Below are 24,901 nucleotides of genomic sequence, written 5' to 3'. Positions count from 1 at the left end.
TAATACTTGGGGGTGGTGAAGGCAGAGGTATCAGGAGTTCCAGCCTAGGCTACATAGCAAAACAAAGACTGAAGAAAGAGGCTTAACAGAACAGTCAACAGAGGGCACATGAGCACATGCACAGGGAGCACATATACACATCTCAGCAGGGCTGGCCAACCAGCTGGTTCAAGATCACACAGGAACACTGTAGGGGTCTGCACTGGCAGATGCCGCCAGCCCACTCTCCTGTTGCCCCCTGCTGGGCGGCCTACAGAAGCTAACTTGAACTCTCAAAGAAGAAATGACCACGCAGGGCAGTGGTGGCGCACGCCTTTGATCCCAGCACTTGGGAGGCAGAGGCTGGAGGATTTCTGAGTTTGTAGGCCAGCCTGGTCTACAGAGTAAGTTCCAGGACAGCCAGGGCTACACAGAGAAACCCTGATTAAAAAAAAATAATAAAAAAAGAAATGACCACAATTTTGGTTTTAAATATCTTTTGTAGTAGATCATCTTATTTACATTGATACAGAATCACTTTACATTCTTAAATCAGACACTAATAAATGCTTTACTTTTGTAAATTATAAATGAAAAGAAAGAAACTACAGAGAAGGTGTTCTTCATTAGCCTGTCTTACACTAGCTCCAGAGGACCTTTAACATATAGAAACTGCAACACGCCACCAGCAAAGGCTGGAAATGAGGTGGCTCTTTGCACTGTGGAGGCCTTCACTGATGATACTGTCATTTAACATTTACACAGGAAAAGACAAGGAACCTTACCACTGAGTAATTTAAATACACTGGAAATCAAATGTCAGCAGTGGAGATGGAGAACCAGGCCCTGGCTGGCATAGCTCTGGGTCCAGAGGCCGAAGGCTGTCCCACATGACCATGGTAACTTTGGTCCAACAGGACAGGGAACACCCACACACACCAGACTAGAGCACTCTAAGTCCACTGCCAGGCAACTGCCATCGAAGGTGAGGTGGCACTTGCTGTTGCTAAGTGTCCCTCAAGTGTGCCTCCCAGGGCCGGGGACCCCACTGTCCAGCTGCCTGGTGCCTTCCAAAAGAAAAAGAAAAAAGCTCCAAGGGGAGTGACAGACCCTCACTGTACAGGAAGATGGCGCTGTTGGGATGTGCTGCCCTGGTCCTAAGAAGACCTCTGGCAGGACGGACATATTCCAGAACGTCATGAGGTTTGTTGAAAGGGAAATCAATCACTTCACGACACTGCAGCTTAAAGCTTCGTTTTAAGCTGTAAGCACGGGTCTTTAATTCTTTCAGCTCTATGCTACATGCGATTCCAGGTGAGTTTTAGTGCTGCAAGAGGAGTCCAGGTGCTTCCCTGCCTGACCCAGAAGAAGCAAGTTACCTACCAGTGGACAGGCTACTTCCGCCTGTCTCGGTATCCAGCCTGAGGCCACACACCATGGCCTAGGGCACCACGACCTTTATGCAGAGAAGTGTCATCACATGTCTTGCTGTTGCTAGGCGGTTCAGAGGGATCTGGAAGCAGGGGCTCAGCGTGGGATCCTCCCGTGTCCGATGCCCTGGCCACGGAGAGGGGCTGCTGCTCCATCTAGTTTCCAGTCGACCGCTTTCCTGAGCCAAGGAGACAAACAGTTACATTTCACATCTCAGAACACATCCCTGTGGGAGAGGCTGTTAATCCCTGGAGACAACTGTGCTTTGAGGGTCAAGAGCCCCAGGACCTAGGGTGAACATAAAACAATGGTGTGTCTCCAGGCACAGCAAACACGCATCACTCCCCAGTGGCCCAAATGTGCACAGCACCATGTGGGCAGAACAGTGCTGAAAAGCAGGTGGGAGGTGGAGGGGATCTGAGTTCTAGGCTTGGCTCCGCCACAATTTGCCCTCTGGACTCTGGGCAAGTTTGTCCCACCACAGAGGGACAGAGCCCTTGGGAAATGACAATGAGGGTTGTGAGGCAGCCCCAAATCTAATCTCTCTAGGAAGGAATTTAAATTGAATTCAAATGAAGAGGCTGGCCACTGCAGGCTGCCCCACCCTGTGCACTCCAGGGCACTCTGTCTCAAGGACTGACAGGATACCACATTTACTAGTCTTCGGTTGGCATCTCTCCCATCTCTTGGGGTGGGGTAGGGTAGGGTGGGATCTGACATTGGTTAAAGTGACAGAAGAGAGATTAGTTCAGAGGTTAACATGGAAGAAATCTCACAGGTTTTCCTACCTCAGCAGGGGTATCAGGAAGTAAATATTTTCTTAAGTTTGGAAAGGAATCCCTCATTGTCCTCCCCAGCCTCTCGCCTATCCTTGCTTCCTGCGGAGCTATCCATGGTTCTGCCACCTGGGCACAAACAACAGAAAGAACTGAGGTCAAGCGCACACCTCCATGCAGCAAATGCCAGCCCACCTAGCTGCCCAAAGGCTGACACTCAAGGAGGCGCCAAGGGCCACTCCAGTAACATAAGGGCCACTCTCAGGCTGGCAAGGAGTACCGAAGGTATTAGACTGAAGCAAATGGGACACTCAGAGTCTCAGGACATCACAACTCTTCTTGGATTCACAAACCCAAGGCAAACAAGAAAAAAGGGAGGAAAGGGACTGTCTATAATCTGAACAATGACAACAATGGCCACCTAAATGCCAGAGGCCTTGCGGCCAAGCCACAAAGCCTGTGCTGTAGCTCATCGTAGTGTACTCTGAGTTCACGTTTCAGCTCCATGTACACAGAAGCAATGCTGGCAGGTCCACCTAGAGTCCCAGAGCCCACTAGAGTCAGCCCCAGCCTGACTCTTAACCACCAGACTACTGACTACAATGTAAACAACGAACCTCAAGAAAAACTCCAGTTTCTCACTGCACTGCCACATTTCCACACTGCCTATGTTATAGACACTGTGTAGGTTATAGATACTGTGTAGGTTATAGACACTGCCTATGTTATAGACATGAATATGTCTAAGACAACTCAGAGTGAACTGTTCTCACCCAGGACCCTCTGCTGTGCACCTCATCTACTCTCTTCTCACAACGCCAGTGACATGTACTGTACATGGGTGTCTTGAGAGAGAAGCAGGAGAATCAAGACTTCAAGACTTCTACTAAATAGTGAGTTCTAGGCAGGCCTGGGCTATAGAAAACTCTGTCTCAAAAAACCAAAAAAACAGCTGGGCGGTGGTGGCACACGCCTTTGATCCCAGCACTTGGGAGGCAGAGGCAGACGGATTTCTGAGTTCAAGGCCAGTCTGGTCCACACAATGAGTTCCAGGACAGCCAGGGCTATACAGAGAGACCCTGTCTTGAAAAACAAAAACAAAACAAACAAAATACATAGACCCTCTATGTAATTTGGCGAGATCAAGTGGTACCTGGCATAGATTAGAAGTGCCACCAGTCGGTGGTGGCGCACGCCTTTAATCCCAGCACTTGGGAGGCAGAGGCAGGCAGATTTCTGAGTTCGAAGCCAGCCTAGTCTACAGAGTGAGTTCCAGAACAGCCAGGGCTATACAGAGAGACCCTGTCTCTGGGGGTGGCGGGTTGGCACCAGTGGCTTACAGTGTCAACAGGGTATGTTTGTCGTCATTTACCAAAGAGATGAAATGTATTTTATCTTAGAAGACTCGGGGGGAAAAAAAAAAAGACTGGGGGGGAGGGGGGAGGAGGTAGGGAACCCATGGTTTATATATGTGTTGTCTTAAGAGTCTTTTATATTACTTAAACCTTTAAATATTACAAAAGGAAATGCTCAGAATTGAGCAATTGAAGCCTCTGGACTTGAAGGCAGAGTGCTGTGCAGGGCCTGGTTCTCGGCTCTGAGTGAAGCCAGAGCGTGGGTGTCCCCAGCTTTGCCCGCCACCCAGATTGTTTTAAAGCATTTTTCATTCTTTTTATTTATTTTTGAAAAAAAAGTTTTTTGGTTGCTGTGTGTGTGTGTGTGTGTGTGTGTGTGTGTGTGTGTGTGTGTGTGTGTGTAGCCTTGGCTATCTGGGAACTAGCTCTGTAGACCAGTGCAGCCTCGAACTCACACATCCACCTCCTTCTGTCTCCTTAGCGCTCGGATTAAAGTGTGCACCATTACCGCCTGGCTACATTTTTCTTTTTTCTTAAAAGACTGTTTTTATTTTTTAAATGTATGTAACTCTTTTTCCTGCATGTACATGTGCACCATGTGCTTGCCTGGTGCTCATGGAGAAGACCATGAGAAGTCACTGACCTCCCTGGAACTTGAGTTAGAAATGGTTCTGTGCCTCCAAGGTGTTAGAAACCAAAGCCAAGTCTTCTGTGAGAGCAGCAATCTGTCTCTGTGCTGCCTCAGCAGCTCCTGATAGCACCAATCTCACTCAACATTTTGCTTAGAACACTATTCCTTTTCCAAGGCATACCTTGGTCTGGGACCATGCCTCTCAGAGTAAGCTGTGCTCCATCTATGAACTTACCCAGGGAGATGGAAGAAAATGGTGTCTGCTAATCCCAGACAGGGAACCAACACAGAGGAAAGCAGTTCTGACTCTGCCTAGTCTGGGGGAACCAATGTGGTTTTGGGGTGTCTTGCAGCCATGGTAAGGGGTTACTTACAGAAATACTGGTGATGCCCAAACATTATTATTGCAGAAAAGTTTTACACACGGATGATGACCTAATGGAGACTGCGTCATGGAGTCCCTGTTAGCTAACCTTCCAGAGAAAACATGCTATGGAGTATAATTACATACAGCTAGCAGGAGGGGCTGAAGGGAGAGAAGGGGAGAGCCTCGTGACCCTCTCCCCAACCCATCTTTACAAGATTATCCAAAGCCCGTTGGCTTTTGTTTTATTTTTGAGACCTCAGGGATTCTAGGCTAGCACTTTATCAACTGAATTGTTTTTAAAAAATCAAATCTTAAGAGTCAAATTCCCAAAGAGATACAATTTTGAAAACAATGACAATAGAGGTTAATAGGAAGAAAACACATCTAATAAGGATGAAGTATTCCTGTCCTTGCCTGAGCTCAGCAGCCCTGCAGAACATGAGCTCCCTGGCAAGAGAGGAAAACAGTTGTCTACAGAGCAAATTTTGTGTATTTTGAGACTTTGGAGACTTACTGTGAACTTATAGGCATACAATGAAAGTTCTATGGAATAACTTGTCCCACTTCCTATTTAGTTTAAAAGAGAACAAAAGAACTGGTATAGGTACAAGTCTTAATCCCAGTTCTCAGAAACCTAAGCTGTAGGATCTCAAGTCCCAGGCCACCAAGACCATCTCAGACAAATGAACATGAGTGAAAACAAAGAGAAAAGTAGATGTATTATTCATCTAAACACTAAAATAAATGTCATTTGGTGTTTGGTCAAGCTTTTGTTCTTAACAGGAGCTCAACAGAACTTCCAGGAAAGGCTGCTGGGATTTCCACTTCCACTACTGTCTCTTCCTTCTGAGAACTCAATCCTTCCTCTACTCTGCTAGAAAAGATAACCCTAGCTCTGAATACTGGCTATAAATCACCACACACTAATTTAAGGCCACCATAGCTCTGAGAACTCCATTCAGGTTCCCACAAAAACAAAATGATGCAATGAAGTAGAAACATGTGCAGCTGGGCACAGCATGTCCTGTCATGTCCTGTCCTGTCCTGACCTGTCCTGACCTGTCCTGTCCTGTCCTGACCTGTCCCAAACTACAGAAGCTCACCTGAGACACAGCCTCCGGGGCACAGGAAAGCTGCAGTCCAGACATCAACCACTTGGGTCTGAGTTCACAGAGTATGACATCTGAGCCAAGGTAACAAATCTACTCACTGAAGTGGGAGCTAGTATTTATATACTATTGTTACCATTGTTTACTTTGGAATCCTAGTTAAGTGTCTATAGTCAGGAAGGCTAAGATCTGTTCAATTTATCTCCCCCTTAAACTGTTACAAAGACTTCTTCAGGGAATTGCCTGAAGTCACAGGGCAAGTGGCAGAACCAAGGCTAGAACTCAGGAACCAGCTCTGAGCCACAGAGCTGCTGGTCAGCAGGTGGTCCTGTGCGTTCTTAAGAACATGCATGCAGTGAAAGGGAGAAACACCCATGGGATATGACTGTATACCCGAGTTCCCTCTTCCAATGACTTTTGGGTGGCCTATGAAAACTCAAGTTCTGAAATGTCTGTCAACCTCCAGAGACTCAGAGGTCCCTCAAACGGCCATGCGAGTCCCAGGCCCCTTACCAGTGCTTGTGTGAGTGACCCCATTCACCGTCCCCTCCACGTCAGTCTCATCCTCTGCATAGCTCAGGATCAGGTTCTGCTGCCTGCTGCTTAGTCTCCTGTGGACCAACAACAGTCAGTGCTCTTGAGAACACATAATGCACATACATGTGTGGTTCATGCAGAGGCACACACAGAGCCAGAGCCTGTGATGAGGAACTGAGGGCCAAGTCAAAGTTTCAGGAGGGGCTCTAGCCAGCCTAAGCATGGCAAATGTGGCTCTGGTAGGCCCCCCTTCCCCATTCCCTCTTCCTTGCAAAACTGTAAGATCATATTCCTAAAGCTAGCCATCAAGGCCTAGTCCCTTATTTGGCCACTTCCTCCTCCTGACGCTGACCACCAAGGTCCAACTATCAAAGTATTGGAGTCCAGCAATCAAAACTCCCCTTCTGGCTCCCTAATAAACATGCTCAATCAAAACTAAACACCTCATCCTAGCACTGGGGTGGAGGGTTGGGGGGTGGGAGGGAGGGGGTGGGGGGAAAAGGGGGTGGGAGGGTGGGGTGTTCCCCTTTTACCTTTATAGACTACTCTTTGCCTATGGCTGTCTGCCTCTCTGCATGCCCCTCCCCCTTGTTCCCTTCCCCCTCTCTCAAGTCCTCCATCTCCTGCCTTTGTCTCTTAATCCCTGCCCTTTGTCTCTCTGGGACAAATAAATGTCCTTTGTGCTAAGAACCTGGTCTTGGGGTGTCTTGTGCTAGTACTGGTCCTTTCAGCTTCTCTCTGAAACCCTGAGTTGTTTAAACTGTCATCACTGCTAGGTCAGACACTTACAGGGTTGGGGTCCACATGTTATGTGTGTTTGTAAGGCAACAGATGAGAAACTAATCTCATAAAAGGGACAAGAGCTGAAACTGGCTTTCTGAGAGGAGCAGGGCACAGCACATGCTGGGCACCACAGCGTTCTGCCCAGAACACACCAGGAGTTCAGCATCTTCTCTGTCATTCATTTTATACTTCCACAACTTAATGAGGCCAACTTACTATATCCAATGCTCAGATGGGAATCAGGTCAGATAAAACTGATTCCAAAGAAGAAAAAACTTGCTCAAGCCAAGAGCTCAAAGTGCAGTTGAACTCCTGGGGTGCTGGGGCTGGCAGCTAGAAGGCTCAAAAGGACACCTGCTTGCTGGAGCAGTTCTGGTCATAGTCTTAGTGAATACTTACTTTGGAACTCTGATCTTGATGTGAATGTAGTGATCACCATAGCCATAGCTATTAATCCGGGGGATGCCTTTCCCAGTCAAGCGAATCTTCTGGTCTGTCTGAATGCCAGCAGGGATCTGTTGAGAAAGAAATTTGCTGATGTTTCCTGGTCCCCACTATCCAAAAATAAAACATCTCACTATACGAAGATAATCCTGAGTGGTATCTTCAAAAAAGGACTTCCATCAGGTGTGCAGAACAAACCACACAGTTGTAGGCCGGCTGAGAACTGAGCCCTGGAAACACATGTGACAAGTGAAGCAAAGGACTTGGGAGCACAACCCTGAGAGCAGGTGTGAGGCTAAGCTTGCTCACTCTCAAGGGCTGGACAGCAGGGACCCTGGAGAAGCAGAGATTCCAGGTGGTCTCCCAGGTACAGGGGACCACTGCCACGGCCTAAGGCATGCCCAAAGTTTCTATACCCAGAGGCTGGAGAAGGCCCTGAGACAAATACAGTGGTGTAAGAGTGGATACAGGAAGCTGTCCACTATAGCTGCAATTAAAACTAGAGATGGTCAGCCGGGCGTGATGGCGCACGCCTGTAATCCGAGCACTTGGGAGGCAGAAGCAGACCAATCTGAGTTCCAGGCCAGCTGGGTCTACACAGAAAAAAACATGTATTGAAAACTACAATATCCCCCCCCCCAAAAAAAAACACAAACACAAACGCCCAAGAGAGTAAGACACGGGCCCCAGAGCGCCTGCACTCCTGACATCCTTGGTGGGAACGGGGACAAAGAGCACCTGCTACAGAGCACTGTTTATGCTGCTAGTCCCTGGGACACTGACCAGAGGGAGAGGAGGCACAGACCCGTGAGCAGAAGGCATGGCGTTGTAATTACTCCTCAAGGGACAGCCTGAAGCTCCTAGTGTCACAGGCTCCTATGCCTCTTCCACTCTCAGAGATCCTGGCAGGCTGGACACTCAGGTTTTGACCACCTCAGATATTTCCCATTAAAAAAAATTAACTGGGCACAGTGGCACACGCATGCAATCCTAACACAGGGAAGGCTGAGGCATCTGGACTATAAAAGTTCAACTGAAGGTGCATAATAACCATCAGTCTCTCTCTCTCTCTCTCTCTCTCTCTCTCTCTCTCTCTCTCTCTCTTTTTTTTTTTTTTTTTTTTGGTTTTTCGAGACAGGGTTTCTCTGTGTAGCCCTGGCTGTCCTGAAACTTATAGCCTGTGAGACCAGGCTGGCCTCGAACTCAGAAATCCGCCTGCCTCTGCTTCCCCAGTGCTGGGATTAAAGGCATGTGCCGCCACCACCGCCCGGCACCATCAGTCTCAAAAATATAAATAAATAAATAAATAAAAATATAAAGGAAGGAAGGGAGGGAGAGAGGGAAGGAGGGGGGAGGGAGGGAAGAAACAGGATCAGCAAGCTGCCTTAGCAGCAGACAGCTGTCCTCACGCCCTCTTACCGTCACATTGATTGTCTCATACAGGCCCTGGGCTTTGGCTGTGCCCCCAAGAATAGCTTGAGCTATTGAAATAAAGAGGTCGGAGTGGATGTCTGCACCGTCCCTCCGGAACACAGGGCTTTTCTGTACCTAACGCCGGAGAGAAGACAGGTGTGAGCACAGTGGAAGTGCTGCCTGGGGCTAGACATCAGCCGTGTGTCTTGTCGGACCTGAGCTGGGGACGTGACACACTTTGCACAGAGAGACCTACACCTCCCATCAATTGGAGACAGCACCCCAAGGCTCTGAAGGGACACAGCCTCCACGCACACTGCACAGCAGAGCAACGTCTGGACTTCCTTGGCCTCCATCATTACTTTCAATTACAAAAGAAAGAAAGAATGCAACTTGCCTTTTAAATGTTTTCCCCAAATTTTACCTAATTAGAAGGATGATTAAACATAGACCTTCATCTACCAAGATACAAGTGGTCTACAGGAGATGTGGGAATGCCTGCCACACAAGACGAGGACCCACAACACTCATGTAAAAACTGGGCATGGTAGTACACTGCTGGGAAGTGTGTGTGTGTGTGTGTGTGTGTGTGTGTGTGTATGAGTCTCAGCTCACTGCCCAGAAACCTTAGAGGAATCAGTGAGCTCCAGGGTCAGCAAGGAACTATCTCAGAAAACAAGGGAAGAGGGAGGAGAGGAGCCACACAGCTCGTCCTCTACAGCACAGACACACGTGTACACACACAGCTCGTCCTCTATAGCACAGACACACGTGTACACACGGCTTTCAGACGCTCACTTGATACAGGCTGCCTTCAGGACAAACAGTTAGGACACAGATTTATTTGGCTTACCAATACTGTTTTTCATATCTCAAAGCTATCCTCTGCCTCTGGCTTTTCTCTTTCCTCTATTATCAGATGGAGAAAGCAGCTGAATCCTCTACCAATTCCTTATAAACTTCCTTCCAGGTTCTGCCTTTGTGTGATTTTAGGTTTCATATACTTTGCAGTACTGGAGGCAGACAGGGCTTTGCACTTATCAGGCACACCACTACGCTACAGTTCAGCACATCCCTTCATCTTTGAATTCTCAAGCTAGAAGATCTACCCTCACACTATTTTTATTTCCTGTGCTATCTTCGGCTTCAGAGACGATCTCACTATGTTGTCCAGGCAGACTCTAGATTCAGACTCATGTAAACTGCAGCATCAGCTGTGTGTGTGCCGGCACAGGCGCACACCAGTTTTTCTACTATTACTGGAGCTAGCTTCGAATTCTCTGTGGTGCTGAGGATGCTGTTGCCCTTCTGGCCCCCAGGCCTCTACCTCCCACACACTGGGTTCAGATGCATCACCCCTGTGGCCAGCCGGCCACCAAGGAGCTTCACTACATCCTGAGTCCTACTTCTTGTTTTTGTTTTCAGTCTTGGGTTGTTTGTTTGTTGTTGTTTTTGTTTTTCGAGACAGGGTTTCTCTGAGTAGCCCTGGCTGGCATTCAGTCCTGCTTTTAAAGACAGGGTTTTATTGTATAGCCCAGGCTGGCTCTGAACTCAGGATCCTCCTGCCTCCATGACCCATGTGCTAGGATCGTAGGCATGTGCCACTTTCTATACCTAGTATTTGATTCCAATATGGAAATATCTCACATACAGGAAAGGCAAAGTAAACAGAGCAAACAGGACATCCACAACCAAGCTCACAGAATCAAACACACTGGACCAGGTGGTACCCACCTGTAACACAAATATTCTGGAGGCTAAGGCAGGACAATTATGAGTTCCAGGCCAACCTGAGCAACATAGGAAGATCTTGGCTCAAAAACGGGGAAAGAGAAGGTATAACCTTTATGCTTCTCGGTTCATTACAACCCTGAGTTTGGCATTTACCAGCCCTTAAGCATGCCTTTACTTTTGCTGTGTCTTTCTACATTGCCAAACAACACATGATCAATTTCAAGCCCTTGACAAGTCTGTGCAGACAGTCTCTTGTACTCTATGGCCTGTAACAATCTTCTTTCCTTCCCGAGGATAGTGATGAAGGCTCTCACGCTCACCTGTGGTTCTTTGCTTCAGATAGATTGACATATTCTGTTACACAGCAGATAATGACCATTCTTTGAGACAAACACAAAGTTTGTCACCAGTGTCTGGCTATTGTCAACAGAACTGTTACATGCCCCCCTCGACCCAACACATGCTAGTTTACATGGGATTTTTCTCAGATACACACCTAAGCAAGTCTTTCTATTACCAGAGAAAACCATTTGGAGCCAAGTGACATGGGTTTAATTTCTGGCATTGCTAAATAAACAAACAAATAAAACTATACCGCTTTGCTCTCTCTGGCTGGGCATGGTGGAACATGCCTTTAATCCTAGCACTCAGGAGGCAGAAGCAGGTAGATCTCTGAGTTCAATGCCAGCCAAAGTTACACAGAAAAAACAGGTTTCAAAATATCAAAAAATTAAAAACATTAAAAGAGGATTTGCTCTAATCAGCAATTTATACAACAACAACAACAACACATCAGATGTTCTGGGATTTGTGTTCTATGTTTCTTTTTTTCTGTCCCCCCAGCCCCCTGCAAAATAGAGTTTCTTGGTGTAGCCTTGGCTGTCATGAACTCTCAATGTAGATCAGGGTCTCAGACTCACAGAGATCTAACCACCTTCTGTCTCTGGAGTAGTAGGATTAAAGACACGTGTACCACTGCCTGGCTATGTTTCTAACTTGCAGTGTTGTGAGAAAGCTTCATTCTCTGCACATAGCATAAAAACAATTAATAACCCATGCCCAGGTAGCCTTTCCTTAACTGCAACAGCTGTGCCCATGAAATGTATACCTTGCTGCACCCTCTCCAAGACAAGACCCAGTGTAAGTGGACAGGCAGGCACCTACCCTGAATGTGACAAAGATTTCTCGTTTTCCCACAGGCATCCTTACAGTCTGACCATCTTCAACTCCTAGAACAAAAGTTCCAGATAGCAGTTATGGTAGGGATCTCCCATAGCAATTCCTACCCAGGAAAACCCACTTGTCCAGGTCTCTTCTTTTGTTTTGGAGATGAGGGCCTCACTGTGGACCTCAGGCTGGCCACAGGCCTGTGCCCTGCCCTAGTCACCTGAGTACTGGGATCAACAGGTGTCACCATGTAATAACTTGTTTCCTGTTCATGTAGGTCCCCACTGTGTGAAGACAGAAGAGACGAAAGACAGAAAATTGGGACAGGAGCTGCAGTATCCCAAGACGAGAACAGAGTGGGCACATTGTAAAGATGACTGGTACAAAGGAAAACTCTAAGAGTCTAGCTCTTCCTTCAGCCAGGGCATCGGGGCCTTATGTCTAGCTGTACAATCGTGCAAAGGCGCGCAGTGCTGGCCCATCTGCCAGGCAGCAGCCCACCTGCAGGCACGGGGATTGTCACTCGCTTCTTCTGCTTGGCTTGTCCTGCTCCTCTGCAGACCACACAGGGATTTGTGATGATGGAGCCCCGGCCCCCACACCTCCGACATGTGGACCGCATCACAAAAGGCCCTGTATTGATAGTTTCCTGAAGAGGAGAAAAATGCTAAGAATGCAGGTACATTGTTTATCAAAAAACTGTTTCATTAAAAGTTTATAGCACATGTCTATTATCCCAAAATATGAGAGGTAGAGACAGATCGGGAGTTCAATCAAGGCTATCCTGGATTACATAAGACTCTGCCCATGCCCTATCCCCATGACGGGTGTGTGTGTGTGTGTGTGTGTGTGTGTGTGTGGTGTGTGTATGCATGCACGTGCACGAGAAAGAGAGAGAAAGAGAGCGCATGTGCATGTATGTGCTAAGGACTGACGTCACGGCTGGGCATGATGGCTCACTCACACTTGTTTGGATAGCACTAAGACACTGACAAATGAAGACTGAATCATGCTCAAATGCAGGCTAAGGTATATAGTGAGTTCCAAACAAGCCTAGATTAAAGTCTATCTCAAACAAAACAAAATATGAATTCGTAACTTTGGGCATGCTAAGAACATGTTCACCATTTAAAAACTCTAAATATGGAATGTCTGCACTGGTACAGAACAATTCTGAATTTGAAGCTAATCTAGTCTAAATAGCAAACTCCTGAACAGCAAGGACTATACATTGAGACCCTGTCTCAGTGAATAGATAGATATATAAAATGGATGGCAAGATGGTAAAGGCACTTGCCACCAAGCGTAATGTCTTGAGTTCATTTCCTGGGTCTCATATGATGAAAGAGAACAGACTCCCACAAATTGTCCTTTGAATGCCACAAATGGGCACGTACAGCACACATGTGCATACATAAATAAATAAAAGTAATAATAAAAAAGACTTAAGAATTATAACCAGGCATGATGACACATGCTTATAATTCCAGCATTCAAGAGCCTGAGGCTACAGAGTTGTTATAAATTCAAGGTCTGCCTGAAATAAAGAGTGAGGCCCTGTCCTTCCTCTAATCTCCACTCCCTAGAAGAGCCAGGGTGGAATAGCAGCATTTGGAAGAGAGAGGAAGGGGGATTACATGTTCAAGATCACCTTCCCACATAGTTAGTTGGAGAGCAGCCTGGTGCAGACATGGGACCCAGCCCAAGTTGCAGGACTAAGTAAAGGATCTCCTGGGAGTAGGCCAGGTGGACAGCAATGGAGGGGACCACTGCCAGGAGGATGGAGCCCGTCCTTACCATGCCCGAGCCACCACAGTAGTGGCAGTGCTGCACTTTGGTTCCTGGCTCGTTCCCCTTGCCGTCACAGCGCTCACAGGTGTCCATGATGTTCACAGTGAACTCTTTGTTGACGCCCTTGGCGGCTTGATTGAATGTCAGTTCCATGATGTACTGGAAGAGTGAGGCATGGCCTGTCACTTAGCTTTACAATGACCACAGCGATACTGTTTCAGGTCAGGAGGGCACTGGCCAGTAGCTGAAGTTACTTCTGAAGTACCAAACATGTACATGGACACTTTTCCAGGGAATCATGGGTAATATTTACATAGTTGATCTGTAGGTGTAAAATACAGACTCTAAAATGTTTTAGGTAGAAACTTACTCTTCAACTGAAGACATGAGTAACGTCTGCACGTAGCACTTGCTTTGGCCTAGATCTAGAATATCTCCCAAAGGCCCAAAACTTGGTTTCCAACAGTGCTAATGGAAGGTAGTGGACCTTGAAGAGGTGGAATCTGGTGAGAGGTTTTATGTCACTGGGGATGTGTCCTCTTTTATTTTATCTTTGCCTGTACCACACATGTGCCTAGTCTCCCAGGAGGAGAGAAGCAGTAGTCAGATCCCCTAGAACTGGAGTTACAGAAAGCTGTTCACCATCATGAGGGTGCAGGGAACTGAACTTGGGTCCTCTGCAAGAACAGCTCATCCCCTTGGCCGCTCAGACATCTTTCCAGCCCCACTCTCCACTTCTGAGGTTGTCTCAGGTGTTGTCTTACAGTAAAAGACAGCAAACTAGAACAATACCTACAAATAAGCTTGAATGATCTAAAACTGTAACTTAGATCATGAATCATTTCTCTTTCTTTCTCAACTCTGTCATGTCTCATTAAGACAAAACAATGAGCCTGGCAGTGGTGGTGCACGCCTCTAATCCCAGCACTTGGGAGGCAGAAGCAGGCGAATTTCTGAGTTCGAGGCCAGCCTGGTCTACAGAGTGAGTTCCAGGACAGCCAGGGCTACACAGAGAAACCCTGTCTCGAAAAAACCAAATCCAAAAAAAAAGAGACAAAACAATGGAAGAGAGTCAGCAGTATCTTCCTGATAGTCTGAGCTCTTAAAGAGTAACAGGGCATGCTTTAGATCAGTGGTTCTCAACATTCCTAATGCTATGACCCTTTAATACGAATCCTCAGGTTGTGGTGACCCCCAAACATAAAATTATTTTGTTGCTACATCATAGCTGTAATTTTGCTACAGTTATGAATCATAACGTAAACAGCTGGTACGCAGGATGTCTCATGTTCAAGCCCCATAGAAGTCACAATCCACAGTTTGAGAGCCCCTACTCTACATGGATCAGTCCACTATGGTTTCCAATCCTCCAGTGCTGCCTGAGTAAGCAGCTATAATAATGACATCACAATGTACGGGTTTATTACTACCTAAAGATTATTCAAGTGCTCCTAACTTTCTGTCAAATGGCTGACTTTAAATCATTCCACTGCCTTTCTGAGAAACAGAAACTAAATAAGACCCTTGTGTTGCACTTAAACCTAAAAGTTGATCCTTTAAAATAAAGAACATTGGGTATGATGGCACATGTCTTTAATCCTGGCACTTGGGAGGCAGAGGCAGTAAAGATCTCTGTGAGTTCAAGGTCAACCTGGTCTGCATAGTGAGTTCCAAGACAGCCAAGGCTAGAAAGTAAGACCCTTTTATTTACAAAAATAAAAAAGAATAAGAAACTTACTTCCTGGGGCTGATCAAACACATTCTGGAAATCACCAAAAGGAGAAGATGAGAACTCCCCAAAGATCTTCCTGAACAGCTCCTCGGGGTCAACAGAGGGACCTCCTCTCCAGTAGCCCTGCCCAGAGCTGCTGGCCCCAGGGTCAAAGCCCGCTGAGCCATACGCGTCATACTGTTTCCTTTTCACCTCGTCACTCAGCACCTTTGATGAAAAGTAACACAGCGGTCAGGCGGTTCTGTGTCTTCTAAGCTCAGGGACAAGCAAGTCTGTCACATTTACAACAGTCAGGCACAGTGGTGCAAAGCCTGTAATCAATCCCACCAGTGAGAAGGCTAAGGAAGAGGATGAGCTGGAAAAAAGCCTGTGCTGCATGGTGACACCATTTCAACGAAAAACCAAAATCCCACTGGAACTCAGTGGCAGAGCATTGATGTACAGATAAACAAATACATAAATACATAAATAAATACAGAGCATGTGTATAGCCAGCCCTGGGTTCAGTTCTCAGCACCATAAAAGCAGAAATATTTCTAAATGTAAAATAGCTGGGCAGTTAGTGGTGCATGCCTTTAGCCCCAGCATTTGGGAGGTAGAAACAGACAGACCTGGGAGTTCGAGGCCAGCCTGGTCTATAGAGCAAATTCTAGGACAGGTAGAGTTACAGAGAGAAACTTGTCTCAAAGAAACAAAATATAAAAATTAGCTATTAAACACACTTTTCATGGTAGGATGGTTAATTGTGTCAACTGCATTGGTTTGAGGTATTCTTAGAAAACTGGTAAAGTACCGGGCAGTGGTGGCTCATGCCTTTAATCCTAGCACTTGGGAGGCAGAGGCAGGCAGTACTAAGTACAAGGCCAATGTGTTCTACTGAGTGAGTTCCATGACAGCCAGGGCTACACAGAGAAACCCACCATGTCTCAAAGAGGGGAGGGGAGGAGAGGAGAGAAAATGGTAAAGCAGAATACTCTTTTTGTTGTTGTTGTTTTGTTTTGTTTTTCAAGACAGGGTTTCTCGGTGTAGCCCTGGCTGTCCTGGAACTCACTCTGTAGACCAGACTGGCCTCAAACTCAGAAATCTGCCTGCCTCTGCCTCCCACATGCTGGGATTAAAGGCGTGCACCACCACCGCCCAGCTTGCATAGTAAGTACTCTTTTGGGTGTTTCAATAAAGGATTTCTCTGTGTAGTTCTGACTGTCCTAGAAAAAATGTGGGAAAGAAATATTTATTTTATTTGGTGTTTTGCTTGCATGTAAGTCTGTATGAAGATGTTGGATCCCCTAGAACTGGACTTACGGATGGTCATAAGCCACCATGTGGTTGCTGGGAATTGAACTCAGGTCCTCTGGAAGAGCAGCCAGTGTCCTTAACTGCTGAGCCATCTCTCCAGCCCCTTTCTTCAGTTTTCAAATGTACACTCACACCAGGCACTCTCGGGGTCCGCAGGCCTGCAGCTCCTGACTGGGCTACTGTCACTGCCTCCCATTAGAGGTGTCTAGCCTTAGCCTGAGCAGCTATCAGGTTCTCTGATGCTATAGCCTGTGGGCGCCACCGTGGACACTTCAGCAGCACGTCTCTGTTACAAATAATTCTTATGAACCTGGCTAGGTGGTTCATAATTTTTTTGTTGCTGTTGTTTTGTTTTTTTGAGACAGGGTTTCTTTGTGTAGCCCTGGCTGTCCGGGAACGCACTTTGTAGACCAGGCAGGCCTCGAACTCAGAAATCCGCCTGCCTCTGCCTCCCAAGTGCTGGGATTACAAGCGTGTGCCACCACCGCCTGGCTTGGTTCGTAATTTTTAATCCTAGCAGTGAGGAGGCAGAGGCAGGCAAATCTCTATGAGTTCCAGCCATCCAGGTTACAAAGACATCCTGTCTTCAAAAAACAGTAATAATTTTATGTGTATGGGTATTTTGTTTGCATTTATGTCTGTATACCTCTTGTGTACCTGGTGCTCTCAGAAGCCAGAAAAGGGCACTGGACCCTTTGAAGCTGGAGTTATAGATGTTGAGTTACCAAGTGGGTTCTGGGAATTGAACCTGGGTCCTCTAGAATGCTTGTAACTAATGAGTCATCTCTCCAGTCCCTCGGCAGCTGACCAATTTAATAAATCTCTTATGATTGCCTATATCCTATTAGTTCTACTTCTCTAGAAAGCTCTAGGACAGGTTAGCTATAGCTGACAGGTGATATAACTTTCATACTTACTGAACTGTGACTCTTTACATGTTGCTATCTAGTCCCTTAGACATATAAACCCTGACACGTGCAAAACCCATTAGGGATAGTCAATTCCAAGAGGAATGCTATGGTAACTTGAATGAAAATGGCCCCACAGACCCATGGCGACTGACACTATTAGGAGGTGTGGGCGTGTTAGAGGAAGAGTGTCACTGAGAGTGAGTTTTGGGGTTCAGAAGTCAGCCCCAGTGTTGCTGTCTTGTCCTGCAGTCTGCTGATCCAGATGCAGAAGGCTCAGCTATCTTTCCAGCACCATCAAAAGACTTGCTGTGGCAGTGGTCTCTCTTCACAGCAGTAAAACCCTAACTAAGGAACTGGAGAGATGGCTCAGTGTTCAAGTGCACTGACTGCTATTCCAGAGGTCCTGAGTTCAAATTCCAGCAATCACATGGTGGCTCACAACCATCTGTAAAGGGATTAGATACTCTTTTGGTGTGTCTGAAGAGAGCCACAGTGTACTCACAGACATAAAATAATAAAAACAAAAAACAAAAAAACTACAACAACAACAACAAAACCCTAGCTAACACAAATGGTCATCCTCCAATAATTCTGTAATTGGTCAATGGTTCTTTCACATATATTGGGTTTTTTCCTGTGTGTTTTATGGTCTACTTTTACAATTGCTAACTTAAGTAATCAAATAAGGACTTATTTAATCAGTCTAGCGGGGATTTCCCAAGATCAGCTATCAATATGAGTTACCTGAGGATATTTATTTATTTATTTATTTATGGTTTTTTTGAGGCAGGATTTCTCTGTGTAACCCTGGCTATCCTGGAACTCACTCTGTAGACCAGGCTGGCCTCTAACTCAAAAATCCGCCTGCCTCTGCCTCCCAAGTGCTGGGATTAAAGGTATGCGCCACCACCGCCCAGCCTGTGAGGATCTTTATTAATCAGATGAACCTGTTCTTGTTTTGTTTTGTATTAAGGCAGACAATATAGCCCTGCTTAGCCTTAAACTTACAAAAACCTTCCTGCCCTCAGCCTCACCAGTGCTAAATATGCCACCACTTTGATCTCTTTTCTTTTTTAAAAACTACACCCATTTCTTTTGTATACATGTGAGTGTTCAAATGTTATGGAACTCAGTAGGGGTCATAGGACGATTTATGGAAGCTGCTTCTGTCTGTTCACCATGCAGGTCCCGAGGACTGCACTTGTCATCCGGCTTGGCAGCAGACAGATACCCACTGAATCATCTCACCAGCCTTTTTTCTTCATTAGAGTCTAAGTTAGCAGAACCAGCAGTCCACCATGCTGGACTGTAGGATATGCCAAGCTGTCCTGTGCCGTGGAAACTCTGATGTGTGCACAGAGAGCTGAATGGCCCGTGAATCACCCACATAAGTCACATTACCTCATAAGCTTCTGCCAGCTGGGAAAACTTCTCCTTGGCTTTGGGATCATCCTTATTTGTGTCTGGATGATATTTCTTGGCAAGCTAAAGGGGAAAAAAGTAAATTACTATAGATATGAACAGTCAGTAAAAGAGATCCAGAATACTTGCCACAATTATGTCTCTTTATAACATTTGTCTCTCTTAAGACAGCAACAAATTCTTAAAGCAAGATTTAAAATTTGAAAATAAATCATTCCTTCATGGATGTCTTAGGGGCTAGAGAAATGGCTCAGTGGTTAAGAGCAATAGCTGCTCTCCCAGAGGTCCTGAGTTCAAATTCCAGCAACCAGAAGTGACTCACAATCATCTGTAATGGAATTCGATGCCCTCTCCTGGCGAGCACATACGCATGCAGGCAGAATACTCTATAAGTAATAAATAAAAAATTTTTTTAAAAAATTAAGGATTTACTACTCTTGCAGAGGACCTGGATTCAGTTCCCAGCTCCTACATAGCAGCTCACAACTCTAAAACTCCAGTTCTTGGGGATTCAATGTCCTCTTCTGATCTCTGAAGGCATGCATGCAGTACACATATGTACATGAGACAAACACTCATGCACACAAACCAAAAATAAATAAATGTTAAGAAGTAATTAGTAAATACTTGACTAGCCCTTTAGCATGCAGGCACCTGTGTGAAAGCAAAGAATAACACAGCATCCTGGTCCATCGAACTTATGTAACAGAGGTAGTAACCTGTATAATTTTGGTTGGTTGGTTTTACACGTCAGGGTTTGTGTAGCCCTGGCTGTCCTGGAATGAGCTCTGTAGACCAGGCTGGCCTTAAACATAGAAATCCCTCTGGCTTTGCCTCCTGACTGCTGGGATTAAAGGCAGGTGCTACCATTGCCTGGTTGTTTTTGTGGTTTTGGGTTTTTTTGTTGTTTGTTTTGTTTTTTACACAAGCTGGCCTTAAACTCACAGAGCTTTGCTTGTCTCTATCTGCCAGCATGGGATAAAGGCATTCACAACCACACCTGGCCTGCCTGCTGGGCAAGTTTTTGAGGACTTATGTAACAAACATATGACAGTTAACACTGTAAAAAAAATAAATGAGTTAAGAAAGAGCGATGAGGGGCTGGAGAGGTGGCTCAGTGGTTAAGCCAGACTGCTCTTCCAGAGGTCCTGAGTTCAATTCCTAGCAACCACATGATGACTCAAAAACATCTATAATGGGGTCTGACACTCTCTACAGTGTACCCCTATATAAAATAAATATTTTAAAAAATCACTTTAAAAAAAGTTACCTATATACTTTTTATTTATTTATGTCATAACTGTATGTACGGCATGCTGTACATGTGGAATCAGGGCTCTCCTGATTTTAAATGGTTTTGGAGGAATTGAACGCAGGTCACTAAAGGTGTCAAATGCCTTTACCCACTGGGCCATCTTACCTGCCCCTTCTCTTCTTTCTTAAAACAACATTAACTGGTATCACATTCCTTGCACACCAAAGGCATCCCAAACTCCATCTTTCCCAGATCATTCCATAGGATCAGCTGCCTGTGACCTGCGTCAGCAGGCTATAACCAAGGCAATAAGGACCAGACAACACCAACACCAGTCTGGGTTGAAGAGACGGCTCAGGGGCTAAGGGCATGTATCCCTTTTCCAAAAGACCTGAACTCAATTCTCAGCCATGTCAGATGGTTCACAGCTGCCTGTAACTATAGTCCCAAGGGATCCAAGAGCCCTGCCCTCTGTGAACATGCATTTATGTACATGTGCATATCCCCACATACAGACGCATGATTTTAAAACCTAAAACACACACACACACACACACAGTGATCAGCAATCTTTCTACAGTCTTGTCAGTAAACCTGAGATCCATACAGACCTGATAATAGGCTTTCTTGATATCTTTCTGGCTGGCATTTCGGGGTACTCCCAGTATCTGGTAATAATCATCTTTGGCCAAAGAAGCACTTGTGTGGAAGGAGGTGGTACAAACAAAAGGGAAACTTTTTGTTCCTGGAAATGAAACAAGAAAGTAAGTTAGTCTGGGAATTTATCCAAGAAGAATTATAAATAAGTGACCAACTACGAAATACCTGTGAAAGAGCAAACACTCCCCAGCTACGGGACCTCTTCCCACTGAGTACACTAGAAGCCAAACTCAGTGCTCTTCAAATGTGGGCCAAGCTTAGGGGCATAGTTCAGTCGGTACACTGCCTACATAGTTCAGTAGGTACACAGCTTACATAGTTCAGTAGGTACACTGCCTACATGGTTCAGTCGGTACACTGCTTACATAGTTCAGTAGGTACACAGCTTACATGGTTCAGTCGGTACACTGCCTACATAGTTCAGTAGGTACACAGCTTACATAGTTCAGTAGGTACACTGCCTACATAGTTCAGTAGGTACACTGCCTACATAGTTCAGTCGGTACACTGCCTACATGGTTCAGTAGGTACACAGCTTACATAGTTCAGTAGGTACACTGCCTACATAGTTCAGTAGGTACACTGCCTACATGGTTCAGTAGGTACACTGCCTACATAGTTCAGTAGGTACACAGCTTACATAGTTCAGTAGGTACACTGCCTACATAGTTCAGTAGGTACACTGCCTACATAGTTCAGTAGGTACACAGCTTACATAGTTCAGTAGGTACACTGCCTACATAGTTCAGTAGGTACACTGCTTACCAGGTATGCACAAAGCCCTAAGTCTGATTCCCTGCAAGAACAAACCCAGCACAACGGTGCATGGTGTGCACATGTCCATAATCCTAACATGGGGAGAAGGAAGCAGATGATTAAATGTTCAGGTCCATTCATTGCTACACAGGATGTTCTAGACCAGCCTGGAACATGTAACACCCTGCTTCCAAACTAATAACAAAAACAAAACATCAGTCAGAGAAGTTGAGCATATATAGAAAGAAGGAATAAAAAGAAAAGAAAAAAAGAACGAGCAGGAATTATGAGAATATGAGTTAAAGGGGGGGTATTATGAGATTATTACTGTTTCTCCAGTCTCCTGGATTCTTGGTGATCCTATATTCGACCTCTTTACTTGATACCTGCCTGGCTGTCTTCCTGAACTCCTTCCATTATCAGGAGGATGAGTCTATTAATGGCTAGCTGTACCAGCTTCTATAACATCAGCAGAGAGCTCAAGGAAATGGTGTGAATAACCGCAGGTAACTATTACACGGTGGATGCTTTTTTCTATTCTAAAGGCGACAATGATTAGCAACTATTAGGAAACATCTGGGTTCTTTTTTTTCTCTCTCTCTCCAAAGTATGTCCAGTAAAAGTCTTGCTTTTTTTGAACCCAGAATACGATTAGTCTTCATGTTCCAAGAATGCCTAATCCAGTAGCCATTTCTTGTTGTAGTTCTTTCTGGTTGGGAGATTTCTTCTTTAATGATTTATTTTTATTTCATATGCTTTGGTATTTTGACTGAATGTATATCTCTGAAGGGGTGTCAGATCCCCTGGGATGTCAGCCACAGTCGGCTGAGAGCTACCAGCTGGGTGCTGGGGATTGAAATTGAACCTGGGTCCTCTGGAAAAGCCGTCACCGTTCTGAACAGCTGAGCCATCTCTCCAGCCCCTCCTTGGGACATTTTTATGCCATCTGATTTCATAAATCAGACTTGAGGAATGATCACTGACTAAAGTTTGGGGCCAAACTGCTGACCTTAGATGTGGTACCAGAACAGGCCACTACAGGATACCATGTCCACTTGAGATAAAATATGCCCACTTTAGCCTATGCACTGACCTGAGGAAAGCCAACTGCAGATCTTCAGTAGTGTTTTCTTACAGAAGTAATACTTACTGTCAGTGTACATACATGTGCATATACCTCCATGTCTCTCTCACTCAAGGGTACATAGAAACGCTCTAAGGCATGCATGAAGCCCTAAACGTGACCCTAGAACTACCCAAAATAAAGTTCAGTGCTTGCTTGCTTCCACTGGAAATGAAGTGATAGCACAGCATCAGGAAATAGCACGCCGGCTGGAAAGATGGCTCAGCAATTAAAAGCACACACTGCTCTTGCAAAGGCCACAAGTTCAAATCCTAGGCCCAGCTCTTAACTCCAGCGGGATCAGATGCTGCTGACCCCTTTGGGCACCTGTACTTAAAAGCACATACCCACACACAGACACACATATACATAATTCAAAATAATTAAAAAACTATATTTTTTTAAAGAGAAGGAAAAGATCGAGACTAAAACACTTCAACGCTTAAAGCACACCAATTTGGTATCACCTCCAGCTGTAAGGAAGTGGCATGCCAAGACTACCACTATTTAACTTTGCGACTTTTCCAAGTTTTTTAACATCTAAACCTGTTTCTCCATAAAATGGAATGGTAACAATGCCTGTCACATGGACATAGTCTCCAAGGAGTGAAATCATACTTTCTACACAGTGTTTAATAAATGTTAGACTACATTATTACATACAGTGACTTAAGGATTCTAAAAGACTGATAAATGCCCTTCCATTACACCACATGATATCGATGATGAAGGCTGTGAAATGACAATTCGTCAAACTTTCTAACCTTAATGAGGACAAGCACCTGCATCTCCCTAGATTTCTGGGTGCCTAGCACTCACTAAATGGCAGTTACATCTTTCACTACAAGCTAGAACGTGAAGAAAAGGGAAAGGGAAGGACTACAACCAGGGAGCAGCAGCCTGGACAGAGAGGTGAACTGTTGGCAGAGGTGAAGGTTCATGGCTTTCGGAGCGTTTCAACACCTCCGGCTCCACGCAGCTCTTTCCCCTCGACGGCTTCTGGGTAGCCAGCACCTTGGCCCCTCTGCCTCCTGCTTGCCTATGTCCCCAGAAATTCCTCTCTCGGGCCGGAAGACATCTCTATCCCGCTACCCTGGCCATCAGATGGAGACGAAGGGCCCTTTCTAGTCCCAGGGGCCGCTACTCCGGAGCTGGGAGCCTCCCTCACCTGTGAGGCGGACACCGGGTCTCAATGTCAGCAGCGCCCGGGGGCCGTGAGCGCCCATGGAAAGCCCGAAGGCAGAGACGCACAGCTTGCGACACAGGGATGCTGCCACTATGCCCCCCTGGGGCTGCTGGACCCCTCTCCCCGCTGCAGCCGGCAGCCGGGGGGTCCCCACCGCCACCCTCAACCAGCGTGGGGAGCACCGCGCAGCCATTTTGGCCCGGGGACACTGCGCCTGCGCAGACCGTCCCTAGCCCGCCTCGCCGGCCGCGTCTTCCGGAGGCGCGGCAGCGGCAGCACGCAGAGCGTAAGCATTGCGCACGCGCCTCCGTCTCCGAACGGTAGAACCTACGCCAACGTGTACAAGCGCCAGGCTATGAGGATGTCAGTTTGTAACTTATCCCTGTATTGGAATTTTGTGATGTACGAACGAATGCTGCACTTTACTTGTAAATGTTGTGGTTGAGTGTAGCAACCGTACTCTAGCGAGCCTTGCCCTGGCAGGGACTACAAACCCCAGCAGACAACGCGGTGTAAGTATGAGATTCCGGTATGCTGCGTGCGGATGCCCTCTCTTGACCCTGAAAATTACATCTTATTACATGTTCTCTCAGAAAGCCTCCACCCCAGTTGCTGGCTGCAGTTTTTCCGTGTCTGATTCCCTCGCAGCAGAACTTGAAACACTCAAGTCCGTCTTAAGCACGTTAGCCTTCTCCAAACCTGTAGCGAGAATTCAAGGAACATTGTGAATGCCTGTTATCTATTGTGCACTTGTTGTTTGTTAGCCATGTTCTAGAATATAATTTAGAGCAAACTCGCTCCAGAGGAGCGAACTCGTCTCACAAGGACAGCCTTTTTTTATTTTAATTTTTTTTTTTTTTTTTTTTTTTTTTTTTTTTTTTTTTGGTGTTTTGAGACAGGGTTTCTTTGTGTAGTCCTGGCTATACTGGAACTCACTCTACACCAGGCTGGCCTCAAACTCAGATCCGCCTGCCTCTGTCTCCCAAAGTGCTGGGATTAAAGGCATGCACCGCTGCTGCCAAGGCCACCACCACCACTACCAC

At 46.1% G+C, this 24,901-nt stretch overlaps 1 protein-coding gene across 2 annotated transcripts; it reads right to left on the bottom strand.

Annotated features, from left to right (window-relative positions):
* Positions 1 to 459: 459 nt before the first annotated feature.
* Positions 460 to 24,084, bottom strand: Dnaja3 (DnaJ heat shock protein family (Hsp40) member A3). 2 transcript variants are annotated; one of them, XM_052195604.1, is made up of 12 exons: positions 23,841 to 24,084; positions 20,745 to 20,878; positions 18,858 to 18,941; positions 15,256 to 15,456; positions 13,524 to 13,676; positions 12,228 to 12,375; positions 11,724 to 11,788; positions 8,832 to 8,960; positions 7,368 to 7,483; positions 6,162 to 6,259; positions 2,199 to 2,315; positions 460 to 1,588 (listed from the first exon to the last, which is right to left on the bottom strand). In XM_052195604.1, the coding sequence occupies exons 1-11, from the start codon at positions 24,049 to 24,051 to the stop codon at positions 2,212 to 2,214; spliced, it is 1,443 nt and encodes a 480-aa protein (XP_052051564.1). In that variant the 5' UTR covers positions 24,052 to 24,084; the 3' UTR covers positions 460 to 1,588; positions 2,199 to 2,211. The 2 variants fall into 2 exon arrangements, with proteins under 2 accessions (XP_052051564.1, XP_052051565.1); XM_052195605.1 differs by lacking the exon at positions 2,199 to 2,315 and having other exon boundaries at positions 23,841 to 24,083.
* Positions 24,085 to 24,901: the final 817 nt, after the last annotated feature.

Source organism: Apodemus sylvaticus, chromosome 10 (genome assembly GCF_947179515.1).
Source record: "Apodemus sylvaticus chromosome 10, mApoSyl1.1, whole genome shotgun sequence".
Classification (NCBI taxonomy): domain Eukaryota; kingdom Metazoa; phylum Chordata; class Mammalia; order Rodentia; family Muridae; genus Apodemus; species Apodemus sylvaticus.
This window is presented reverse-complemented; position numbering and strand designations above follow the sequence as displayed.